This window comes from Cibotium barometz, chromosome 63, assembly GCF_041138505.1.
Source record: "Cibotium barometz isolate CiBa-2024 chromosome 63, ASM4113850v1, whole genome shotgun sequence".
NCBI lineage: Eukaryota > Viridiplantae > Streptophyta > Polypodiopsida > Cyatheales > Cibotiaceae > Cibotium > Cibotium barometz.
Window position 1 is genome coordinate 23,668,461 of NC_141108.1, and position 22,814 is coordinate 23,691,274.

The window sequence follows — 22,814 nt, forward strand, 5'->3', positions numbered from 1 at the left end:
GGAGTGAGGACATTTTGTTGAGCATCAACGATGTGACCTGCTTGTGAGAATTATAAAGGAAAAACACCTCGAGGATCATTCACCTCCCTCATTCTGAGAAGTGCATATATAATATGACGATCTATATAAGGTAGCAAACCGTAAATACAATACATCCATAATGTTTTTTTACTTGGGGAGCACAACACTGTTTTATGAAACTATGAAAGCCCATGTTTTTACGTGGCATCAATTTTACCCTTAAAAAATCATATTAAAGTGAAGTGGTCCATGTAGCGTAAGGTTATTTGCTAAGGATAATGTCGTCTTAGACTCGAACCTTCTACACGAGCACCCCCATGCCACCCCTTCTTGATGCCGTATTGATTTTTCTTCATTTCTGTAGACATGGAGGACTCATCTGGTCGAAGGCTTGACACTCTTCTTCGCCATTTCTCTCCTGTTTCTTCTCCTCTTGCTCCTGAGATGGTGCGTTCAGTTGGTTCTGTTTTAAAAATTAACTTACACACACACATATCTATGTAAGCATGCACGCAGAGGGATTGTACATGGATGTATGTATGTATATGAAGAGGGATCTATGCATGTATATGTAGAGAGTTTTATGTATGTCTGGATAGAAGTATATGTATGTATATGCAAAGGGTTTATGTATGTATGCATAGAAATATATGTATGTATACGTAAAGGGATTTATGTATGTATGCATAGAAGTAGGTTGAGTCTGTTTCCAACACCTATGCTATTACTTCATATGTTTCTCCATTGTGTAGGTCAATCGATGCTCTCACACATCATCTCCTGGCGGTCCTGTTGTGGTTGGAGCAATGGTGCTTGACATACATGCTTCCCCTTTTTCCAATGAGCTTCGACCTGGCACTACCACACCTGGCAAGGTGAGTGGCGTAATCGCCATCATAATTGATTATAAGTACTAGTAATTTGACAATATTGCATGGATGTGTGGCTATGTTTGGTGCACATGCATTGTCATTATTTTGTCCACCTTGAGTAGACTTCATACATGCATTTCCAAACTTGCTTTAGTTTCAAGTTCAGATGTACTTCCATCGTCGAATTGGCGGTGAGCTCCTCAAGAAAATAATCTCTCTCTCTCTCTCTCTCTCTCTCTCTCTCTGCCAGGACAAAACATATAGAGGTTCACTATCACTTCATCAAGCAAAAGGTGATTATAGGAGAGATAGATCTTGCATATGTACACACAAATGAGCAGCTAGCAAGCTAGCAGATATCTTCACTAAAGCATTGCACAAAGAGAAGTTTGAGTACTTTAGACACCATGTGAGTGTGCAATAGATTGATTTGAGCTTGAGGGGGAGTGTTGAGAAAGCAAGCTTAACTCTTGGACATGCTAGTTTGTAGGACACATTTGATGTACTAGGTTGATGTTCACAAATGGATAGGTGACATGCCCATGGTCATCAGATATTAGATCATGAGACATGCATGTCACATGGTACCATCACTTTAGTAGATTAGTTTACCTACAACTTTGGTTTGCATTTAGGACATATGCATTGATGCAGCACTCATAGATTGACATGGTAGGATGATAGAGAAAGACATGGAGGACAGGTCCATGATGACAGATGCGTTGTACACTTCTAGTAGCATTAGTACATCCAGACATTGGAGTAGGTATATCGGGAGTTGAGATGGTGCCATGTTGACATTGACCATATAGGAAGAGACCGTAACATGGAGATGATGATATGTCAATCACATGGGTAAAATGGCCTGGTTGTACACTAGTTATGAGCATTTAGGTGTACTAGCATTATTAGTGGTTATAACTTTGGTTTCACACTGGACCAAAGTTCTAGGACATATTTATCATTGTAGTTGTACTTCTTATTAGTTTTATCTAGCTAAGAAACTTGTTCATTCCTCATCTAAGAACCGAACCAGAGTGTGTTTTCAACACACAACCAATAGATATAATATATTCCACGTCTTTCAGTGAGAAGTTTGTCCTTATATCAGAAGTCACCTTAATTACCAACATACACAATTTTCAACTAGTGTCTTCCCTGTAAGGATGCAAAAGACAATAAATCAGTGGGTTCAATTATATATGGAAAAGATTTCCAACAATTGCTTCCAAAAAGGCGTAAAGTCCAACCCCTCTTATTTATCATGGGATAGAAAGGTTGCCTAAACCTCTAGAATTGAGAAATCCTCTATCCAACTGTTGAGCCTCTTGGCTGTAGAAGACCTCCAACTAAAGTCGAGTCTCTTGCTCGTAGAAGATTTACAATTGAAGGGACTTATTTACGGAGAACTAACATGCTCTTGAGTAACCTTTAAGCCTTGGCCTAGAAGTCCTGACTCCTTCAATCATCATAACTCCTTGAGTCATTTAGCATTCCTTGAGCCATCCACTGGGAAAGCAATAAGCACTCATCGATGCTCTCTGAATGCTCGTATCCTATCATTCACCCCACCAAATTGGGCATGAACCTAAGGTCAGCCTACCAAATGTCCTTGAAATTTGAACCATCCAAGGAGATCTGGTAGGACAATTTTTAGTATCTAGAACAAGATAGGTCCTATCAACTAGTTCTCTCACTAGTCCCTCGAGTGATTTTGAACCTCAGTGTTCGTCAGGACAAAATATTTTGAATGAGTGACTAAACTAAAAAGTTTTGATTGTTAGTCTACCTTTGGGCAAGTGGGAAATCGCCATCCAATTTTCCATGTGTCCTTTGTCCTCGAATAACCTGAAGACAACACACCTCCTCCTCAACTAGAAGTTCACTTCCAATGAATTAGGAAGTATGAACACATAGCTTCCTCAACTAGAGGTACAGTTCCAAAAACTAGGAAGTAACATGTCCATGGTATGTGTCACAAACGGGTGCATGGTTATATAGAATTTAGTACTGACATCACAAGATTATCATCCTTTGATCACTGCCATATCCCACATACATAGCCATAACAATTGATTATACAATTTGGAAATACTGAAAAGAAATGATACTGCACTAGGGACCAGAAGATGGGTTGGTCTCCTCCCCCTCGAAGGATATGTATGGCCTTAAGGGAGTAAGAATTTCACAAGTACATAAAATAGGTGGCTTGGCCCAGCCATACACCACCGTTTCTTCCAAAATGATTGAACATAAAAACAATTCACAAAAACTATACTTGCCCACAAGTAGCCCAGCTACAAGCTAGCAATGTGGTGCCCAGCACCCTTCACCAAGATTGCCCAGCAATCTCGATTTCTACAAATGCTTCAATAAGATCAACCACTGAGTGGCTGAAAATCAGCCTTAGGAGAATGCCCAACACTTCCCAAGGGTTCTCCCGCATAGAAATAGTAGCAACCGGAGCCAAGATGTTTCTTCCACAGCTTCGATCATTGGGAATAGTCTTCTTCTTCTTCTAGCTTGAATGGAGACTTTCAATTCTGAAAATCAGAATTCAGCCAGCTTGTTAGTGTTTTGGAGAGAGAAAAACAGTAGGGTATGGATGGAAAAATACTCTATAATAAGTGCACTAGATAGAGCAATAAACAAAGGTCAAGAAGTGTGTTGAAATGAGGCTGGAAATTTGAATTTATAGAGTTGTATTCAGCCTAGAAGGAAGTGCCTAGATGAAGAGAAAGAGTGGAGGTTATTGCTCATGAAAAGTTGTGGTAGGAAGAGGTTTGTGCAAGACTTTTGGATCACAAAGAATGGCTACTAGCAAAGGAGCAACTCCTGGAGTAAAAAGTGTGGAAGAGGCTTACTTTTTTACTTTTCTTTTGAATTAGCTAATCTTGCATGACTCTTTTTGGAGAAAAGTGAGCTTGCATGCTTTACTTTTAAGAAAAGTAAACTTGCATGGCATACTTTTAGGTGCATGAAAAGATAAAGTATTGCCTGATGCATGCATGTAGTTGGAAAAGCTTGCATGTTGCATGCATGGAGGTTTCTGGCCATGCATGTTGCATGCATGAGGGTTTTTGGCCATGCATGTCACATGCATGGGGGTTTTTGACCATGCATGTTGCATGCATGGGGGTTTCTCATCATGGAGAAGAAGTTTATCAACAATACTTAGCTAAACTAACATGCATGCATGCATGCATGGAGATAGAAAACTGGCATAAGAGTGGGCTGTCTTCAAAATATCAGTTATTTCTGTAAAAATCCATCAATACAAGTTAACTGAAGACAGATTATGCAACATACTAACCCATGGGTGCAATCCAGGCATCCTGAGATCCATGAGCTTCTCACGCAATAAAATCTATGCATTGTCTAGGCAACAAAACAATACATACAAATAAAAATAAGCCATGCATACAAATGTATGCATTTGAAGACATATTTTTGGAAGAAACCCCATCTATTTACATGGACTTGAAATATACAAAAGCTACGCCATTTGGCTCTCCAAGATCCATCGAATGTCCATGGCATTATGTATTGCATTTGGTTTTTCAAGATCCATCAAATGCCTAACATGCTTCTTTGTAGCCAGGATCTCGTAGATACAACAAGCACACACATACATAGGAAGCTTAACCATAAACATTCCATGCCTACACGTAGTGTCCAACACCCATGTCCATGGATAATAGAGAATTTACAATATGAATCCCGAGAAATTAGGGAGTAGTTACATTCCCCCTGGCTTCTAAACAGTTGTCCTCAATTGAAAAGCTTCCAAATAGTTGTTGAGGAGATTGGGATATTCTTTGAGATCGTGTTCTTGCATCCACCTTGAATCCATAGGTGAATAGTTCTTGAATTTAACCAAATACTTGCGTATGACCTTGTCTCCCTTAAGCTTCCGTTCTTGAAGACAATCTGTTCTGGTTGAAGCACCTCCTCTAAATCATCCACTTCCGGTGGATCTTGTGTAACTGGTTGAGAAGGCGGAGTTCCAATATATGGTTTCAACAAGCTGATTTGGAAAGCATTATGTATCTTCCAATGATTGGGCAAAGCCAATCTAAAAGCCACATCATTAATCTTTTGAATATCCTTCTCTTTGATGTCCATATGACGTCGATGCTGATCGGCAGCCTTCTTGTGCTTTGCTTGAGAGCGTTGTATGGCTGCCCGGGCTTGTGCATAGGCAGTATCCATATCTCTAACATATTCATCAATAGCAAAAATCTCATCCTTAGTGCGAAGGATAGGTGGAAGTATTACCTTACCATAGATAACCTCAAATGGAGCTTTGCCAGTGGAGGAATGGACTGTGTTGTTGTATGCAAACTCAACTAAGGGTAGATACTTCTCCCATGCTGCCTTTTGATTAGAAACATATCATTTGAGTAGATCGAGGACCATTGAGTTAGCTATTTCACTTTGCCCATCCTTTGTCAAAGAGAAAATTATGTCTAAAGATGAAAGCATGTCTCATCTAGATAAGGCTAGGGCAGATTTTTTATATCATTATGAAAATTGTTTTGCAGATGCCTTGCATGGGAACTTCCCCTGAGCGTCCAGAGGATCATTGCATTGATTTGATTCCTGGGAGCTCACCTCCAAATCAGCCCCTTTATAGGGTGAGTGCAAGCCAACAAGAAGAAATCATGACACAAGTCAATGATCTTCTTGAGAAGGGTTTGGTAGAACCCAGCTCATTCTGAGGGCAAAAAGACCAAAAGACCGGATGTATGAGAGATCAGAGCAAATCAATACAGCATGGAGTAGATGAGTGAGTATATGTATACTAATAAATGAAATCCAGTACAAAGTCCCTCTGATGTGAGGTGAAACACAGTCGGAGTCAAATGAGTAGAGAGGGCTACTATCCCAACGATGTCTAGCAGAGAGGGCTACTGTCCCTGTGATGTGTAGCAGAGAGGGCTGCTATCCCAAATCAAAGATGTAGATGTAAAATGATGAAGTACTGTAGATGTATGCTGGTGTAGATGTGAGATACTGCTCTAGAGAATGAGAAGCACACATGCTGTAGATCTAGAGGAGTAGGCCGACGATAGCTGTAGATAGAGAGTGCTGCGCTTGCAGATACCAACAATGGCGGCATAGTAAAATGATGAGCAAAACTGTATAAGTAGATGTGCCGGCAGTAGCAGAAACAGTAGCAGCAAACAGAAAATAACGATGAACTGTGAGTTGGTGGTGTTAATGTGCCAACAGCAGCAGAAAAGCGATGATCTTCAGATGTTTTTGTGAATGATAAGGCTTTTTATATATATATGTTGAAGGGGTGTTGGTCGGCCAAGGATGGCTGTCGGCCAGAACAAGACAAATATATGTCAAAAATCACACCCTTTTGGGCTGGATAAAATATCACTTTGGGTATATTTTCACACACCTCCCTTAGGCCAAAAGGGGACTAGAAGAGAAGATGAGGGAAAAAAGCTTTGGGTAAGGTGGGATGTCGAGGAACTAGAACATGTGCTCATCGACTTGTGTAGAGGTTTTTGAGTTTGGGTGGTACTGGATCAATGCAAGAGGTTTTCACATGCATGAATGCCCATTTTTAGGGTTTTCATTCACACACGTGTCCCAAACACAAAAAATAGAATGCTATGGAAAGGGTATGCAAGATGGAAAATGCAATGCAGTGGGTTTTCACATGAGCCGTGCCCTCATGGGGTTTTCACTGACTCATGCGCCCGTTACAAAAATGATAAATAATCTAGATGGAGAGGGTGATCCCCCTCTCAATATGTGGAGGGTGATGGTGGAGAACCAATGCCAATCCGTTCGCGAAGACGCTCGAGGATGGGCAGGTTGACGGACTTTGTAAGGATGTCGGCATGGTTGTCCGCCGTGGGAATGTACTGGAGCCTAATGGTACCAAGCTCAACCTGTTCCTTGGTAAAATGAAAATAGACATCCACATGCTTGGTACGGTTAGAAAAAATAGGATTGCCGACGAGGGAAATCGCACTCTGGCTGTCGATGAAGATGGTGGAAGTGGAGTCAATGGTAATGTGCATCTCCTTAAGAAGTTGACGAAGATACATAGCCTCAGTGGTGGCGTCATAGAGGGCCCAGTACTCAGCCTCAGTGGAAGAACCTACAACAATATCCTGCTTCTTGCTAGACCAAGAGAAGGGACCAGATCCAAGAGTACAAATAAGAGAATGCCGAGAATCGATGTGACCTGCCCAGTCGGAGTCCGTGTAACCACGCAGGGTGATCCCACTACTGAAGTGAAGTCCAAACATACAGGTACCTGCAAGATAGCGAACAATCCTCATCACTGAACTCCAATGTGGCTCCTGAGGAGCATTGAAATATTGACTTAAAATGGATGTGCAATAGGAAATGTCGGGTTGAGAGTTTGTGAGCAATATGAGTTTCCCAACCACTTGGCGGTAGGCTCGCTCTTCATGTGGCGGTGAGTCCTCTTCCTTTGATAATTTGATGGTGGGATCCAATGGGGTAGCCACATGGATAGCACCATCAGGAAAGTAGGAAGTAATGAGTTGAAGACAATACATTTGTTGTGACACAAAAATGCCATCGGGATGTTGGACCACCTCCATGCCAAGGAAATATGAGAGAAGATTGAGATCAGTCATCTCAAAAGTTCTTCTCAGCTGTGCCATGATATCAGTCACTTTGGCTTGATTGAACCAGAAATGATGAGGTCATCGACATACAACACTAGGTAGCAAACCATTCCTTGATTAGTGTGGATATAGATATTGGGATCACAGTGAGATGGTTGAAAACCTTGGTTGCGTAAAAATTTGTCAACGTGATGATACCATGCTCGGGGGGCTTGCTTAAGCCCATAAAGAGCTTTATGTAGGCGGAAGACTTTGTCCTCATACCTGGGGAGCGGGAAACCCTGAGGTTGGTCAACATAGACTTTCTCCTTGAGAATGCCATTTAAAAAAGTACTCTTAACATCCATCCAGTAGACTGGCCATTTGCGGTGAGCAGCCAGATTGAGTAAAATACGGATCGTCGTCATTTGACCAGTGGGTGTGAAGGTCTCGTCGAAGTCAATGCCTTCTTTCTAGCGAAAGCCTTGCACAATAAGCTGGGCTTTGTATTTGTCCAAGGTACCATTGGCTTTAAATTTTGTGTGAAAGATCCATTTGGTTCCAATGACCTTCTTATGACGAGGGCGATCCACAAGGGACCACGTGCCATTACGCTCAATGCTTTCGAGTTCTTGTTCCATAGCCTATTTCGAGGATGGAAGTTTGATAGCATCTTTCCACGATGTTGGCTCATCATGCGCCACATAGTTTGCGGAAAAAACAGTTTGGGTCTTGCCTTAGAGCTACAAATGCAACTTCCCTATGTGGATACGCTAGCTCACTTTGTCACGGCCTCACTCCATTGTCACACTAGAATGCTCCTTTGCTAATGGGGTGAATAGAGAGCTCTCTATGCCTTGATGGGGCAACAATTTCACGATGGTTCTCTCTCACAAAAGGTGGGGAATAGGATTGGTTGTACTTGCTCGGAGATCTAGGTACAAACAACAGCAAGAGCCAGTACAAACGATCTTGGAACAGCCCCAAAATTAGTGACCACTCCGGATGAAGAGAGAGAGAGCTGTGATGTATGACCAGTATTAATGAGAACACGCTGTTGCCCTGTTGTACAGCCAGCGCTTAAGGAGAGAGAGGGAACAGGCTGCTGCTATACAGCCAGCGCTCAGGTGAAGAGGGAACAGGCTACTGCTGTACAGCCAGCACTCAAGAGAAGAGGGAGATCATGTTGCTGCCCTGCTATACGGCCAACGTTGTAGGAGAGAGAGAACACGATGCTGCCCTGCTGTACGACCAGCACTAGAAGAGAGTGAACACTAGATGGCTGCTGCTGTATGGCCAGCGCTTGGGAGAAGGAAAAGCACACTGCTACCTTGCTGTACAGCTAGTGCTCAAGAGAAGGAAGAGTACGCTGCTGCCTTGCTGTACAGCCAGTGCAAAGGAGAGGGGGAGCACGCTGTTGTACGGCCAGCGCTCATGAGAGGGGAGGGAACAGGCTGCTGCCGGCGAGGAGATGAGGGTGCCAGAAGATCCAGCATGCTTTTATAAAGTCAACCAGCCCCAAAAATAGCTGTGCTTTTCTCCTTTTTGCCAAAAGTGGTTGAATATGACCAAAATATCAACTTTTGTGCTTTTCCAGCTTGTTGGCCAAGTTTATGCTAGGCGCCTCCCTCTGTTCAGGGATCTAGGCCAAAAATAATAATAAGTCCAGCCACACTCTAACGATGTGTGAACCTGCTAGCTTATAAACCTTATAAGCCACCTTAATGAATAAAATCCCATGCTGCTCGTGTTCTGTAGCCATCTTTTAGGCCAAACTTTGCCAGTAAATGCTTTAGCTTTCTTTTGTGAAAAACCCTCGTTCACACCTTGGCTCCATTCAATGTGTGAAACACCAATCAAGATTGGTGAAGGGACCAAATGGTGACATCCCCTCCGTCTTATAAGACAATTGTCCGCAACTATATAAGCTTGATACGAGTGGAAATACTCTTCAAATATAGGAGATCCATTGCCATGTAGTATAATCCGAGCATTAAAATCATAAGTACAGATCTATTGTTCTCCTCATAGAGCGGCCAGCCGGAGGAGAAGCATCTCTTCCCCTTATGATCACTTGTTTCCTGCCCTTATATTAGGCGAGTTTGTATTTAGCCCTTCGTGGTTGTACTTAGCCCTTTGTGGCTGTTTTCTCTTTAACTAATTGAAGGATCTTTTTCTCGGGAAAAAAAAAAAAGTACAGATCTATTGTAACCATAGATACTCGGCAGAGTTGCCGCTCTAGAATCCTTCCGGAAACTTCCCAAAACAGAAGTATGAAGTGAACACCAGGGTTGCTAGTCTTGAGAAAATACACCATGTCAGGCCTGCATCTACCATACATGTACTGTCATGTCAGGCTACATATGCCACACATTATTGTTATGTCAGGCTACTTATGCCATACATATATTGTCATGTGAGGCTTCATATGTCACACATGCAATCTTGCCATGTCAGGATCCATATGCCATACATGTATTGTCATGTCAAGCTCCACAAGCCATACATGTTTTATTATATCAAGCTCCATAAGCCACACATATAATCTTGCCATGTCAGTGGGCTCACACTAGAGTCCTTGCTGGGGATCCATCCACCACTTATAGGCATAAACTCCTCTTGGCATGTTAGTGGGCTCACACTAGGATCCTTGGGGAACCATCCACATACATGCAAAAAGGATATGCCATGCCATGATCGGTGTGAGAGTCCTTTCTAACAAACCCGCCAAAACAATTACATGTTCACACAAGCCAGGTTCAATCGGCACACTGTAGTTGTCACATGCACTCTGCACTCAGTGCATGGTGACAAGATGGCTCATCATAAGAAGTGCAACGGTTGTACAGTATTAGAACCCAGTAGGATGATATTTGTCGTACGCCGTGACCCCATTGTACATCCTCAGTCTAGGATAAGTCAAGCACGAGCTACGTAGGTCATTCCTCAGCCTTAGCGGGTCAGTCAGTCAGTCAGTCAAGTCCCTTAACCCACTTGGAGAGAATCATTCATGCATGTAGAGTCAGTAGAAGCCTTAGGGTTTGCATCAGAAAGCACTCTGCATTCTGCATAATATGCATTCATATACCTGTGCATCATTTAGAACATCCCAAAAGCCTTAGGGAATTTACTAGGATTTATCTGGTATTTTTTCCATATTTTATAGTATTTATTTAGCATTTATTGTCATTTATAAATATAAACTTTATTAAATGACCAGCCAACTTGACCAACCTCCAGTTAGTATAAATAGGCTTGCATAAGGCTTAGTTTCTCATTCAGTCTCTTCAGTGTGCTAAGAGCTTTCCTCCTCAGCCCTAGGAGTTCCCCTGCCTTCAGCACTAGACTAGTCTCATCCAGCCCTTGGAGTGCTTGAGTTTGCTTCAACCAGCCCTGGTTCTCCAACGCTTGCAGTTCAGCAGTCCCTACAGCCATAAGCGCAGCCATACAGTGCATCTACAGGCCTGAATCAGCAAGAAGACCTGCGTTTTCTGTATATCCAGCAGCTGGCCTGTTCACAGCAGCCCTACAGTCAGCCTGCGTTTACAGATCTGCAGCCTTACACATCTGCGTTTCTGTCCAGCAGCAGCACAGCCCTGCGTTTCAGTCCTACAGCCTGCGTTTTCAGTCTTGCATCAGTTCTACAGCAGTACCCCGCCTTCGGTGCATCATCCATACATGATGCAACAGTCATCTGGTGAAGGTAACGCAGCATTCATAAGCATTTACAGCATTCTAACATAGCTTAGAACAGTCCACCATCTCCTTTTCTCAGCCTCAGGTGTGCAGCCCTTCCTCATGCCCTTGGGAAGAGTGCATAGGCTCGAGATCAGGTCATCGAGGTGTTTCTACAGTCGTGTCCAGTTCAGCCAATCTCCGATCCTCCGAGATCTTGCGTTTGGCTTATCTACAGTCCACAGTCATTCTCTCTAAAGAAATAAAGCAAATACTATCTCGTTATCGGGATAGGGGGCCCTTCAGTGGGTAATTCGGGACCCAATTGATGTACAATTCTCACATCTCTCTGTCATCTCTTTAAAGTTTGAAGTATTAAAGTGGATTGCTAAACTCACGAAACTCAGGATATAGAAGACGGTGCGAGCATTTGTGTGACAGGATCTTCCAATACAAAGACCTCCGTTGCATATCACATTGGTATCAGATTCAGATTGTCCATACACACCGTATCCTAGCGTGGGGGCATCCTTGGATGGTTAGATTGCGTTCCGGCACGACCATCGACTTCAGCATCATGTCTACAGAAGAGAGTACTCATCAGCCGGAAGACGTCTCCCCCGAAGGAGACCATGTTCTTCCGCCTACAGCAGACACCATAGCTCTTCTTAGAGCTCAAAACCAGCTGCTCATGGAGCGTCTCCAACTCTTGGAGGCAGCAGTAGCACGTCCTTCTACACCTCCAGCAGCACCCGACTACATCTCCCTCTTCTTTCAGATGGAACAACAAAGGAGAGAGGATGAGGCCCGAAGGAAAAGAGAAAAAGCAGAAAGATGGGACTATGAGGAAGCCCAACGCAGGATCAACGAAGACCGGCATCAGGCTGAACTCGCCGCTGAACTCGCCGCTCGGGAACTCCAATGTGAGCTTGATCGAGAACGTATGTTACTCGAGCAACAACGGGAAAAGGAGGCCATACACTTGAGGTATCAGCAGCTCTCCTCAGTCTCCCCAGTCATAGGTGTCACCAGCCCCAGCAGTCCGTAGAGCAGCATTAACCACCATCATTCGCAGTCAACCAAACTTTAGTAAATATGATGGTAAGTGTGATCATTCATCAGTTAATCAATTTATTCATCAGTTTAATACTCATTTTCCATTAGCTAGGATCACAGACCCACAAGACAAAGTCCACTTAGCGGCTCCCCATCTCACTGGTGAGGCAGTCACTTGGTGGCAGCATTGGTCTAGTATTCATACAGACCAGGCCACAGGTGTCACAGTCTTTGACTGGGACATCTTTGTCCATGACCTGAAGACCAGATTTCTCCCGTCCCAGTACATGACCGGTTTGAAAGACGAGTTCTATGGACTCAGACAGAACGGATCCCCAGTGCTTCAGCTTTCCGGTAAGGTTATTACTTTAGCACATCAGTTAGGGTTATCTGAGCAAGCTAAGATGGAGCAATTCATTCGTGGATTGGACTATTCGGTTCACAGTTTGTAACTTTGAACCAAGTACATATGACCGGGCTCTGACTCTCGCTCAGAATGAAGAAATGAAGATGAACGGAGGCAAGCCCAAGCAGTCATCTCAGTCCAGTACCAAACCCCAACAGGGGAAGGGTAATTCGTCTTCTAAAGACACTAAGACAGACAACAGTCCTAGCTCTAGTTCAGGGGGTAAGGAATCCAGGCCTAAGAAGACCCTTGAGGAAAAGGCTCAAGCAGGCATCACTGGAGGCTATCTTCCTCCAGAGGAGCAAAGACAGTATCAGTCAGAAAACAGATGTTTTTTCTGTCATACCATTGGGCATGGTAAGCAGGATTGTCCAAAAAGACAAGCGGAGCAAGCCTCCAAAGAGCATTCTGCCATAGTTGCTGCAGTATCCCCCGCTCCTCCAGCCCTGCCTGCTACCACCAATGCGGTTCATATCTTACCTTCTATGCATTCCATGCCATCCGTGGTACTTGATGCTAAGCAGGAGGGTGAGGCAACAACCACATAGAAAAGCCTGATCCGAGCTTATGGCTGTGCCAAGGGCCGACAGTTCATAATCCTTTTTGACATGGGCAGTTCTGAGGACGCCATCTCTCCCCAGTTGGCTACCAACATGAGCTGTACCTTAGTGCCCTATCATTTGGAGGTAGATGGGTTTACACCTGGTCTCCGCACCCACATCTCTCAGAAGGCACAACAGTTTTCTTTTCAAGTTCAAAAGGCCTCATTCCAGCGAGAATTCGTTGTCTCTCCTCTTTTGGGATGTGACATGATCTTAGGAATCCAGTGGTTTCGTCAGTATGAACCTATTCCCAATTGGGGGGAGGGCACCTTTATTATCTCTAAAGGTTTTCCTGAGTCTGTCATGATTCGGGGGGATAGGAGCATTCTTGGCGTTCCTATGATTTCTCATCTCCAGGCCCAACGAGCTATGTGCAAGGGAGCAGAAGGAGCATTAATTTATGCTCAGACAGCTTCTATCTCATCAATAACCGCTGTCTCATCATCTTCAGTCCCTCAGTTAGTAGATCTCCTTTCTCATTTTGACATTTTTAAGGATGATCTCCTACCCAGTATCCCACAGTTAGCAGAACCTCCTAGCAAGTTTCCCTCTTGTCTTTCCAAGACTTTCAAGGGCAAGCTAGAACAGCAGTCAGTTCTCAAACATTTAAAACATGTTCCTTATGGACACATTTTCACAGTCACCACAGACCACCAAGCACTTAAGTGGCTCCCGACGATGCCAAGTGCCCAGTGGAGTGCTGAGCACACTAGACAGGGTCAGCTCTTCCAATAAGTTGGAGGAATGATTAAGTACATCCCTGGTCAGCATAACCCAGTAGCAGATGTTCTTAGTAGAAAAACTAGCATCCCGACCAGTCAGGAGTCTACCATTCTCAACATCTCTAGAAAAGACTTAGAAGATCAGTATGTCGATTCTGCAAAGTTTGGTACTCAACCCAGTTTGGTCCTCAATTTTGAGCCTGGCCATCATTCAGTTCACAGACAGGCATGTAAGTTTAGACGAGATATCCACTTCAAGGAAGGGGATTGGGTCTCTCAGTGCATCATGAAACAAAGATTGAAATAAGTGGGCAAACATTGTCCCAAGCTTTCATTTCATAGTTTTGGTCCTTTTCCAATAGTCAAAAAGTTAAGTGATGTCTCCATGAAGTTAAAGTTGCCTGCCAGTTGGACAATGCATGATGTTTTCCATGTTTCTTGGCTAAAACCATATGTTGGTCCAGAAGTGTTTGATGTTTTAGATGAACAGCAGCCAGACGTGGTAGATGAGGCAGAAGTTATTGAGCCTGAGCAGATCCTTCTTCATCGATGGAAGCATGGTTCCGGTCGACGGATTCGTCAGTTCTATACGAAATTCCGAGATCGAGGCACCCACGAAGCCGTATGGCTCGACGAGGAGTTCTTCCAGGAGTACCCCCAGTTGTTGGCGGACTACTTGGAAGCCATGAACCTGCCGCCAAGCTAAGCAGGAGGGAATGTCACATGCACTCTGCACTCAGTGCATGGTGACAAGATGGCTCTTCATCAGAAGTGCAACAGTTGTACAGTATTAGAACCCAGTAGGATGATATTTGTCGTACGCCGTGACCCCATTGTACATCCTCAGTCCAGGATAAGTCAAGCACGAGCTACGTAGGTCATTCCTCAGCCTTAGCGGGTCAGTCAGTCAGTCAAGTCCCTTAACCCACTTGGAGAGAATCATTCATGCATGTAGAGTCAGTAGAAGCCTTAGGGCTTGCATCAGAAAGCACTCTGCATTTTGCATAATATGCATTCATATGCCTATGCATCATTTAGAACATCCCAGAAGCCTTAGGGAATTTACTAGGATTTATTTAGTATTTTTCCTATATTTTATAGTATTTATTTAGCATTTATTGTCATTTATAAATATAAACTTTATTAAATGACCAGCCAACTTGACCAACCTCCAGTTAGTATAAATAGGCTTGCATAGGGCTTAGTTTCTCATTCAGTCTTCAGTGTGCTAAGAGCTTTCCTCCTCATCCCTAGGAGTTCCCTTGCCTTCAGCACTAGACTAGTCTCATCCAGCCCTTGGAGTGCTTGAGTATGCTTCAGCCAGCCCTGGTTCTCCAACGCTTGCAGTTCAGCAGTCCCTACAGCCATAAGCGCAGCCATACAGTGCATCTACAGGCCTGAATCAGCAAGAAGACCTGCGTTTTCTGCATATCCAGCAGCCCTACAGTCAGCCTGCGTTTACAGATCTTCAGCCTTACACATCTGCGTTTCTGTCCAGCAGCAGCACAGCCCTGCGTTTCAGTCCTACAGCCTGTGTTTTCAGTCTTGCATCAGTTCTACAGCAGTACCCGGCCTTCGGTGCATCATCCATACATGATGCAACAGTCATCTGGTGAAGGTAACACAGCATTCATAAGCATTTACAGCATTCTAACATAGCTTAGAACAGTCCACCATCTCCTTTTCTCAGCCTCAGGTGTGCAGCCCTTCCTCATGCCCTTGGGAAGAGTGCATAGGCTCGAGATCAGGTCATCGAGGTGTTTCTACAGTCGTGTACAGTTCAGCAAATCTCCAATCCTCCGAGATCTTGCGTTTGGCTTATCTACAGTCCACAGTCATTCTCTCTAAAGAAATAAAGCAAATACTATCTCGCTATCGGGATAGGGGGCCCTTCCAGTGGGTAATTCGGGACCCAATCTGGTGTACAATTCTCATATCTCTCTCTCATCTCTTTAAAGTTTCAAGTATTAAAGTGGATTGCTAAACTCACGAAACTCAGGATACAGAAGACGGTGTGAGCATTTGTGTGACAGGATCTTCCAATACAATGACTTCCGCTGCATATCACAGTAGTCCAGGACAACCTTGCATGTCTTTGACCAGCCATGGAAGCGCAGAATACCTACCATGTTCAATTCATAGTCTAGAATCAGCTAGTCCATGTTACTGATGAATACTTCGTAGTTTTGTAACCACATATGCGACATATTGTCCCATACCACTAGAATACTCCCCATATGAGATCTTTGTATAGGCGACAATTCTAGCATCCCATACTGCTAGGAGTCTCCAATATACAAGACCAAAACCATAGAGAAGCCTTTTCCAGAATTAGAATGGTTTCCAAAGAAAACGCCTTTCAAAAAAATAACTTTCCTGAAACACATCTCAAGATAGACATGAGAAAGACTCTCCACTTGCGTCAGCAAGGGAGTTCGACATGTACAAAATTCCAAATACTTGCAAAAGAAAAGCATTAAACATAAATACTTATCTCGATAAAAAAAAGTATGTCACTAATATATTTATGTACAATCAAAATTTTTGGGACGAAATCCCATAAATATCGCAGCAGATACCAAAATTCGCAACACCCAAAATAGTCTTTATGTAGATACAGAAGTATGGAGTAGAACTAAATCTCCTTCGAAACTTCTTTCTTTTTATGGCAAGAATACTAGCACCCATAACAATCGGGCTTGGTACAACAACCCGGTGGTCCATGGGGATGACCTAGAAGTATCTCTCACCGGGCTAGTACCAAATCCAAATATCCAAATCCAAATCCAATGAATCCAAATCCAAATCCAAGTCCAAGTCCAAGTCCAAATCCAAGTCCAAGTTCCATAACCAAGTTCCATGTTCATGTCCAAGCTTCTGCCCAACCTATATGTCCAAGTTCCATGTTTATGTCCAAGCTTCATGTTCCATGTCCAAGCTCTATGCCCAAGTTCTCCATGTCCAAGCTAATATGTCTACGTCCAAGACACACTCGCTCATCCCATGAGTAATATCCACAACTGCTATAGCCTTGTCCATGAAGAAAACCATGGAAAAGCTCTTTCTCGCAAGAAAATTGATATAAAACCTGTTTTAATGGTTTTTGGGCAATAAAAACATCCAAAAAGCAGTTTTTAGGGTTTTTGGAGCAGTTTTAGGGTTTTTGAAATTTATGTCCATACAGTTCCGTACATGCCCGTACAGCTCGGTACATGTCCGTACATTAGCTTTTTGGTCCGGCTCAGTCTCCTCTTTCCAATGGTGCCCTTGGCTTGTGGTCAACCCTATTTGACTTTTTGCTTTTTCCCTGCTTTTTGACCAAGAATGGTGCTTTTTCTTAATCAATCCTCATGGACCCTATCCCCATGTCTTCTTCCACCTGTTTGGTCTCCAGGCATGGATTTCATCATGTGAAGTAGAGCTAGGAGGACCAAATAGTTATAGTAGCCATCTTTTTGGCCAAACTTCGCCAGTAAATGCTTCAGCTTTCTTCTGTGGAAAATCCCCGTTCACATCTTGGATCCATTCAGTGTGTGAAACACCAATCAAGACTGGTGCAGGGACCAAATGGTGACAAACACTGCTCCTCATGGTTACCGAGGTTAGCTATGTGTGATAGATGAGTACAAACAAGTGCAAAAAGATGATAATGAATCATCAAAACACTCAAAAAGAGAAGTAACCAACCACAAGATAGAGTCATAAAATCCAGAGAGACGCTCTCTCAGTGACCTTAAAGTTACACAAAAGGAGTTGGAGACTGGAGTGCAAAGATAAAATGATTGCTGCTTTCAGACTTTTAGGACTGGGCAAAGCGGGAGCAGAAGGCAAGGATGGAGCTTGAGGGCAGGCAACAGACAGCAAGGGAAAGCCAAGAAGCCACAGTGAAGTAGGCATGTGACATGTGTACCTGACAAGTCTGGCAGATCATGCTCATGCGTGACGCACCCTCCTTTTGGCAAACAATTTAAGGGTTTATAAGGCAGCATACTCTAGTGCCTCAATGCAGCAGCAGCAACCGGTCTTACAAGCCACCATAGCTGCATTCGGGCCAGGAGATTCATCTTCTGTAGCTGCGGGACCAAGCGGTCCGGCATCACCCATATCCCCTCGTGAAGGCTGCACAACCAGATCCAAATTGTGCAGGGTAGCTGCATGTTATCATGACTAGTTTCTCCGGGTGGGAAGGCTAAGCATAGTGTATTCCAGACAAGAAACCCAGAAGCCTAAGGAGATCCTAGATGGGATTACACCATGGCGTCTCATACCACCAGGACATACCCCACAGAAAACCCCCATTAAGCTAGTCACGCAACTGTCTTGTGTTAGAATCTTCTAGAAGCCTCGCTTCTGTAGTCCACAAGCTGTCCAGAATCCTTGTAATTATGACAATCATCACAAGACCGCCTAACTCGTTATGGTGGAGTCTTGGTAATTTCAGTATCCTCTGAAGTATGTTTGGAGTATATTTCTCACCAGAAGGGATGTTACTAACTTTGAAGTCTTAAGACATGTTTAGTCCTTGAGCACTAATCCAACCTCAATATTAAATGCCAGGTCAGATATGTCTTTGGGACCCAATAATATGCAGTAAAGCTGCCAAACAACTTGATTAAATAGATTTCATGGTTCTTTACTCCAAAAGCACGTTGGACCATCTCCTTTACAGGTGCAAGAGGAGAAGCAGCCAGTTTTGGAGGATAAGGAGTATGCCCAGCTCTGATGTTTCATGCTATTATGAGCCCTATGAGACAGGCTGTGTCACATGCATCAGGCCTTACATGCACGTGTGCCTTACATGCATGTGCCATGTTTACTGAGGCCAGGATAGGGGACAAAGGTCGGTGAGTGAAAGTGACTGTTAAATTGCACACAGGTAGACCTGGCATGTGATTGTCCTCCGCAATTTCTCCACGTCCATCTTTGAACCACTTGAATATATATCTGTTTGGAGAGAAACAAATCATTCTCTTCCAAATTTTGTTCTTAATTTGTTGCATTGTTTATCAAAGAAACGAGTATTGTCTGCCTCCTCAATCTTTTTCTCCTGAATTTTGAATTTGTATGAAAGGTGCGGTATATTAGAGGGGGAGTTGGCAGGAACGTTGCGGAGTGCATGGTGAAACTGGGAATGGCTCCTTTTCTTATCAGCGTTGTCGGGCAAGACATGGCGGGTAATAAATTTCAAAAACTTCTGTACTGACCCCAATTCTATCAAGTACATACATAGGACAAAACCTTCAAGTTACTTAAGTGAATGCTTAAGTGAATGGGGTTTCTTTCAGGTGATGTTTTGTTGGCAAATTGGCAGTCTCTAGGTCTTGAAACAGATGGTAAGTTTGAGATCTTTCTTTCTTTGAGTATGCTCTTTGTTTACAAGTTGTTGACGTGGTTTCTAATGAGCTGCTCCTTGGGACTTACCTTGTAACTGAGTTTTTCAGGAATAAGACGGTGCTTAGGAGCAGAAACCCCTGTTGTTTGTGCCATCTTTGATGGAAATGGTGAATTAGCCAGAGCAGTGGCAGACGTTCATATTCTCGTGAGTCTTGCGTTATGCCTTATGGGCTTTTAGAAACATTTTCAAGTCTTTAACTGGTGTTACATTGCAAACTTGCCAGTTCTCAAAACGATCATGAATGGTTGGTTAATGGTTTTAGTTGGCTTTGAGCATGCTATGGTGTAGATGTGTTGCAGTGGATGCTGATGGATTTGGTGGGGGCAGGAGGAAAACTTAACACCGGAATGGATTCGTCTGTTTGAGAGTCGTATAAGATCTGCAAGTTTTCTAATGGTCGATGCAAATCTGAACCCAGCTGCTTTAGAAGCTGCCTGCAAGTGTAGGGTTTGCATTTTCTCCTTGCCAGTTTCTGAAATTATACACACCTCTGTAGAACTGTAAGGATCTAAAATTTGTGATTTAGAGGGTGTTTTGTCAAAGATATTTTTTGATGAGGTGTAACACATGAACCTGCTTGTTTGTGCACATGTGTGTGTATATATATCTACATACATATCCATCTATATGTACATATGTATGCACACTTGCACACGTGTGTGTGTGTCTCTCTATCATGATGTTGTTACGCTTGATCAGGAGTAAGCCATCAGAACCACATTATATGTGCAGAGTTTGGGGTAGCCCCACTGGTTACAAATGCCCTCTCAGACCGCCACTTACATTCAGCATATATACACTTTCGACAGAGAGTGCCTCCCGCGCCTAGCATTGGAGTCCTTTATGTGGTTACGTCAGGAGAGGGAGAGGGAGCAGGAGCGGGTCAGACAGGCTGGATTGCCCTCCTCCTCATTGATATGCCCACCACCATTACTTCGTGTGCATGGTACTCGGAGGTTGAGTGGTTTCATGCACATGGCATACAAATGGATTGTTTCCCTCCATTTTAGTACAGCTTGGATTCCCCCTACCTCAACCTCTCATGGTAGGAGATCAACCGGATCATCCTGTTAGATCTACTCGGACTACACATACATTGGACTTGGGTGTCCCTTCAGAGATTGGTAAGAAGTGTAAATTCTACAGAGAATCTACAGAGACCACTCCTTGAGTTTCTCTGAGGATGGATTCTTTGAGATCCCAAGATACATACAGACACGTGTTACATGCTGTGTGTATCTCAATTGGCCAGCTCAGGGTATCCTTCCACCGCCTCAGGTTAGGGACTGGCCAAGCCGAGGATACTTACGGGAGGAGACGATATGCAGAGTATGTACCATGGGCAAGGTAGAGGATGAGGCACACGATATGTTTAACTGCCAGCCTACTATGAGACATGGGGGAGATCCCACTGCCTTTTCCAGGGGAATTCAGCCTGCTCGCAGGGGTGATACAGTATAAGTATCAGAGATGCTTGGGCATGTACTTGATGGAGCTCAAACGACAGAGGGATGTAGTACTGAGGCTGTATGCTGAGAGACAGGCCCAGCCTTGACAGGACACCACTCAGAGAGCCATGACAGATTTCTTGGTGGTACAGACATCCACATCAAGACTCCACCATCCATACCAGTGCCTCTGCTCCGACATTTGAGCCCACCTCCCATACCCATGCTTCGGCTCCCCCCCAGAGGAGTTCTCAGTGAGCGAGCCTGATCTATCTTGCAGGCCCTCTCTGAAACACCAGCCCCACTGCCAACTTCCTGTGCTCCAGTGCACGAGAAGCCCAGCCTGCCATCAAGCATTCAGTTAGCAACAGAGGCGCAAGTTCAGCGCAGCTGCCTTTATTTTCAGCATCTGCAAGGGACACTACACCTCTTCTTTCTCCCTTAACATCTACACCCCCAAGTATATCTGCTATGGCTTCCTAGGTATGCTGAATGCATACTTTGAACATTTTTGTTGGAGGCAGTGGTTCTATATGCCATGTGGTCTCGCCTACCATGATGTTTGGTCTGATGGAGTTCAGTCTTTACTGTCTCACATATTTACTGACCTGTATTTACAGTATCTTACTCTAAAATCTTAAAAAAGTTCGGAATTCTAGATCATTCATTCTGGTTTCTTATACTTGAGACATACTGGCCTTTGGCAGCTTTTGTTACTCACATTTGTTGTGAGTGATAATTGCTTCTTTGACATATGGCCTGTAGGCAACCTATAATCTCTATATGGACCCTTAGTGTTTGCATTGCATACTTATGTCAGTTTTTTCTCGAAAGTTACCCCGGGTGTGTGTGTGTGTGTGTGTGTGTGTGTATCTCTACACACACACTTTTTTTTTAAAATAGTAAAAACCAGTTTTCTATTACCAAGAAACAATATACATGGGGAGGATGAACTTCAGAGAGAAATCAGCCAAGGAAGAAAGCTAAAAACAATAGAAAAAAAATTCAAACTACGGGACGTCAGTAGCCTCCAACTATCAACAGTCATGTAGGGACCGGTGAAGATTGGCACGAAAGAAAGCATAAGCATCCAGAGAAGGTCGTCGAAACATAATATGGTTCCTAGCCTTCAAAATAGTCCAAAGTGCCGAGTATCTCATCTAAATGATGAAAGTGTCAAATCCAGTCATTCAAGATGGTAGAACAGCAAACCTTGGAGGTTGTGAGTCAATGCTTGCAAGAAATTCCTGGACTCCGTGCAATGCCAAAGAAGATGGGGAACGGACTCTGTATGTCATCCACATCGACAACATCTATCACTGGAGCTATGTCGTTTTGCAAGAAAAGTAGAAACTGGAAGTATTCCCACAACGCTATTTGAGAGGTAGCATATAACCCCAAATTATTTGAAGCCTTTGTTTCCACCATTTAGTTTTCTTATGCAAGCCCCATAAAGTGTCAGCATGAGGCTGAATCCACGGTGAAGGAAGCAACAATTTGTACACATTACTTGCCGAAAGTGCATTCAATCGAAGAGAGCTAGTATGACCAACAAGTTGCCAATCATGAAGTCTGTCCTGATCATCCCAGGGTGGGATAGGTTCAAAAGGCCGCAACAACATAGTAATAGTTTTCCACACTCACATGTGATGCAAACCCAAGTTGTGTTTCAAATAGGCTTGTGGGAAAGTCATCACAAATCCCTCATCTGTGACAACATCTGCCACAGTGGTAACTCCAATAGAGGCCAAAAGGCATGCCTTTCGTGGTTCATGTACTCCAAGTGGTCGAGGAAACACCGAAGACGAATGGATGCTTTCCAATCGAAAAGAATTCCCAGTCAGTGCATCTCTACCATGGCAATGAATAGAAGACAATGCTAGTTTTCAGTCACGAAGAAGGGAAGATACGTAAGGAATTTCTCTTTCAAATTTGCTAAGCACTACTTCCAAGTGAGAAATGTACCAATTGCCATAAGCTCTCGTCTTGATGGAAGCACACATGCCTGGAAGCAT

General features: G+C 43.6%; 1 protein-coding gene across 3 annotated transcripts in view; it reads left to right on the plus strand.

Annotated features, from left to right (window-relative positions):
* Positions 1-269: 269 nt before the first annotated feature.
* LOC147603858 (pfkB-like carbohydrate kinase family protein) overlaps positions 270-22,814 on the plus strand; it is a 46,297-nt gene continuing 23,752 nt past the window's right edge. For all 3 annotated transcript variants that reach the window (XM_086796001.1, XM_086796000.1, XM_086795999.1), the window contains exons 1-6: positions 270-468; positions 774-896; positions 19,028-19,130; positions 19,242-19,289; positions 19,398-19,495; positions 19,679-19,793. In XM_086796001.1, coding sequence (XP_086652127.1) covers positions 388-468; positions 774-896; positions 19,028-19,130; positions 19,242-19,289; positions 19,398-19,495; positions 19,679-19,793 — 568 coding nt within the window. In that variant the 5' untranslated portion in view covers positions 270-387. The remainder of the gene's footprint in view (positions 469-773; positions 897-19,027; positions 19,131-19,241; positions 19,290-19,397; positions 19,496-19,678; positions 19,794-22,814) is intronic.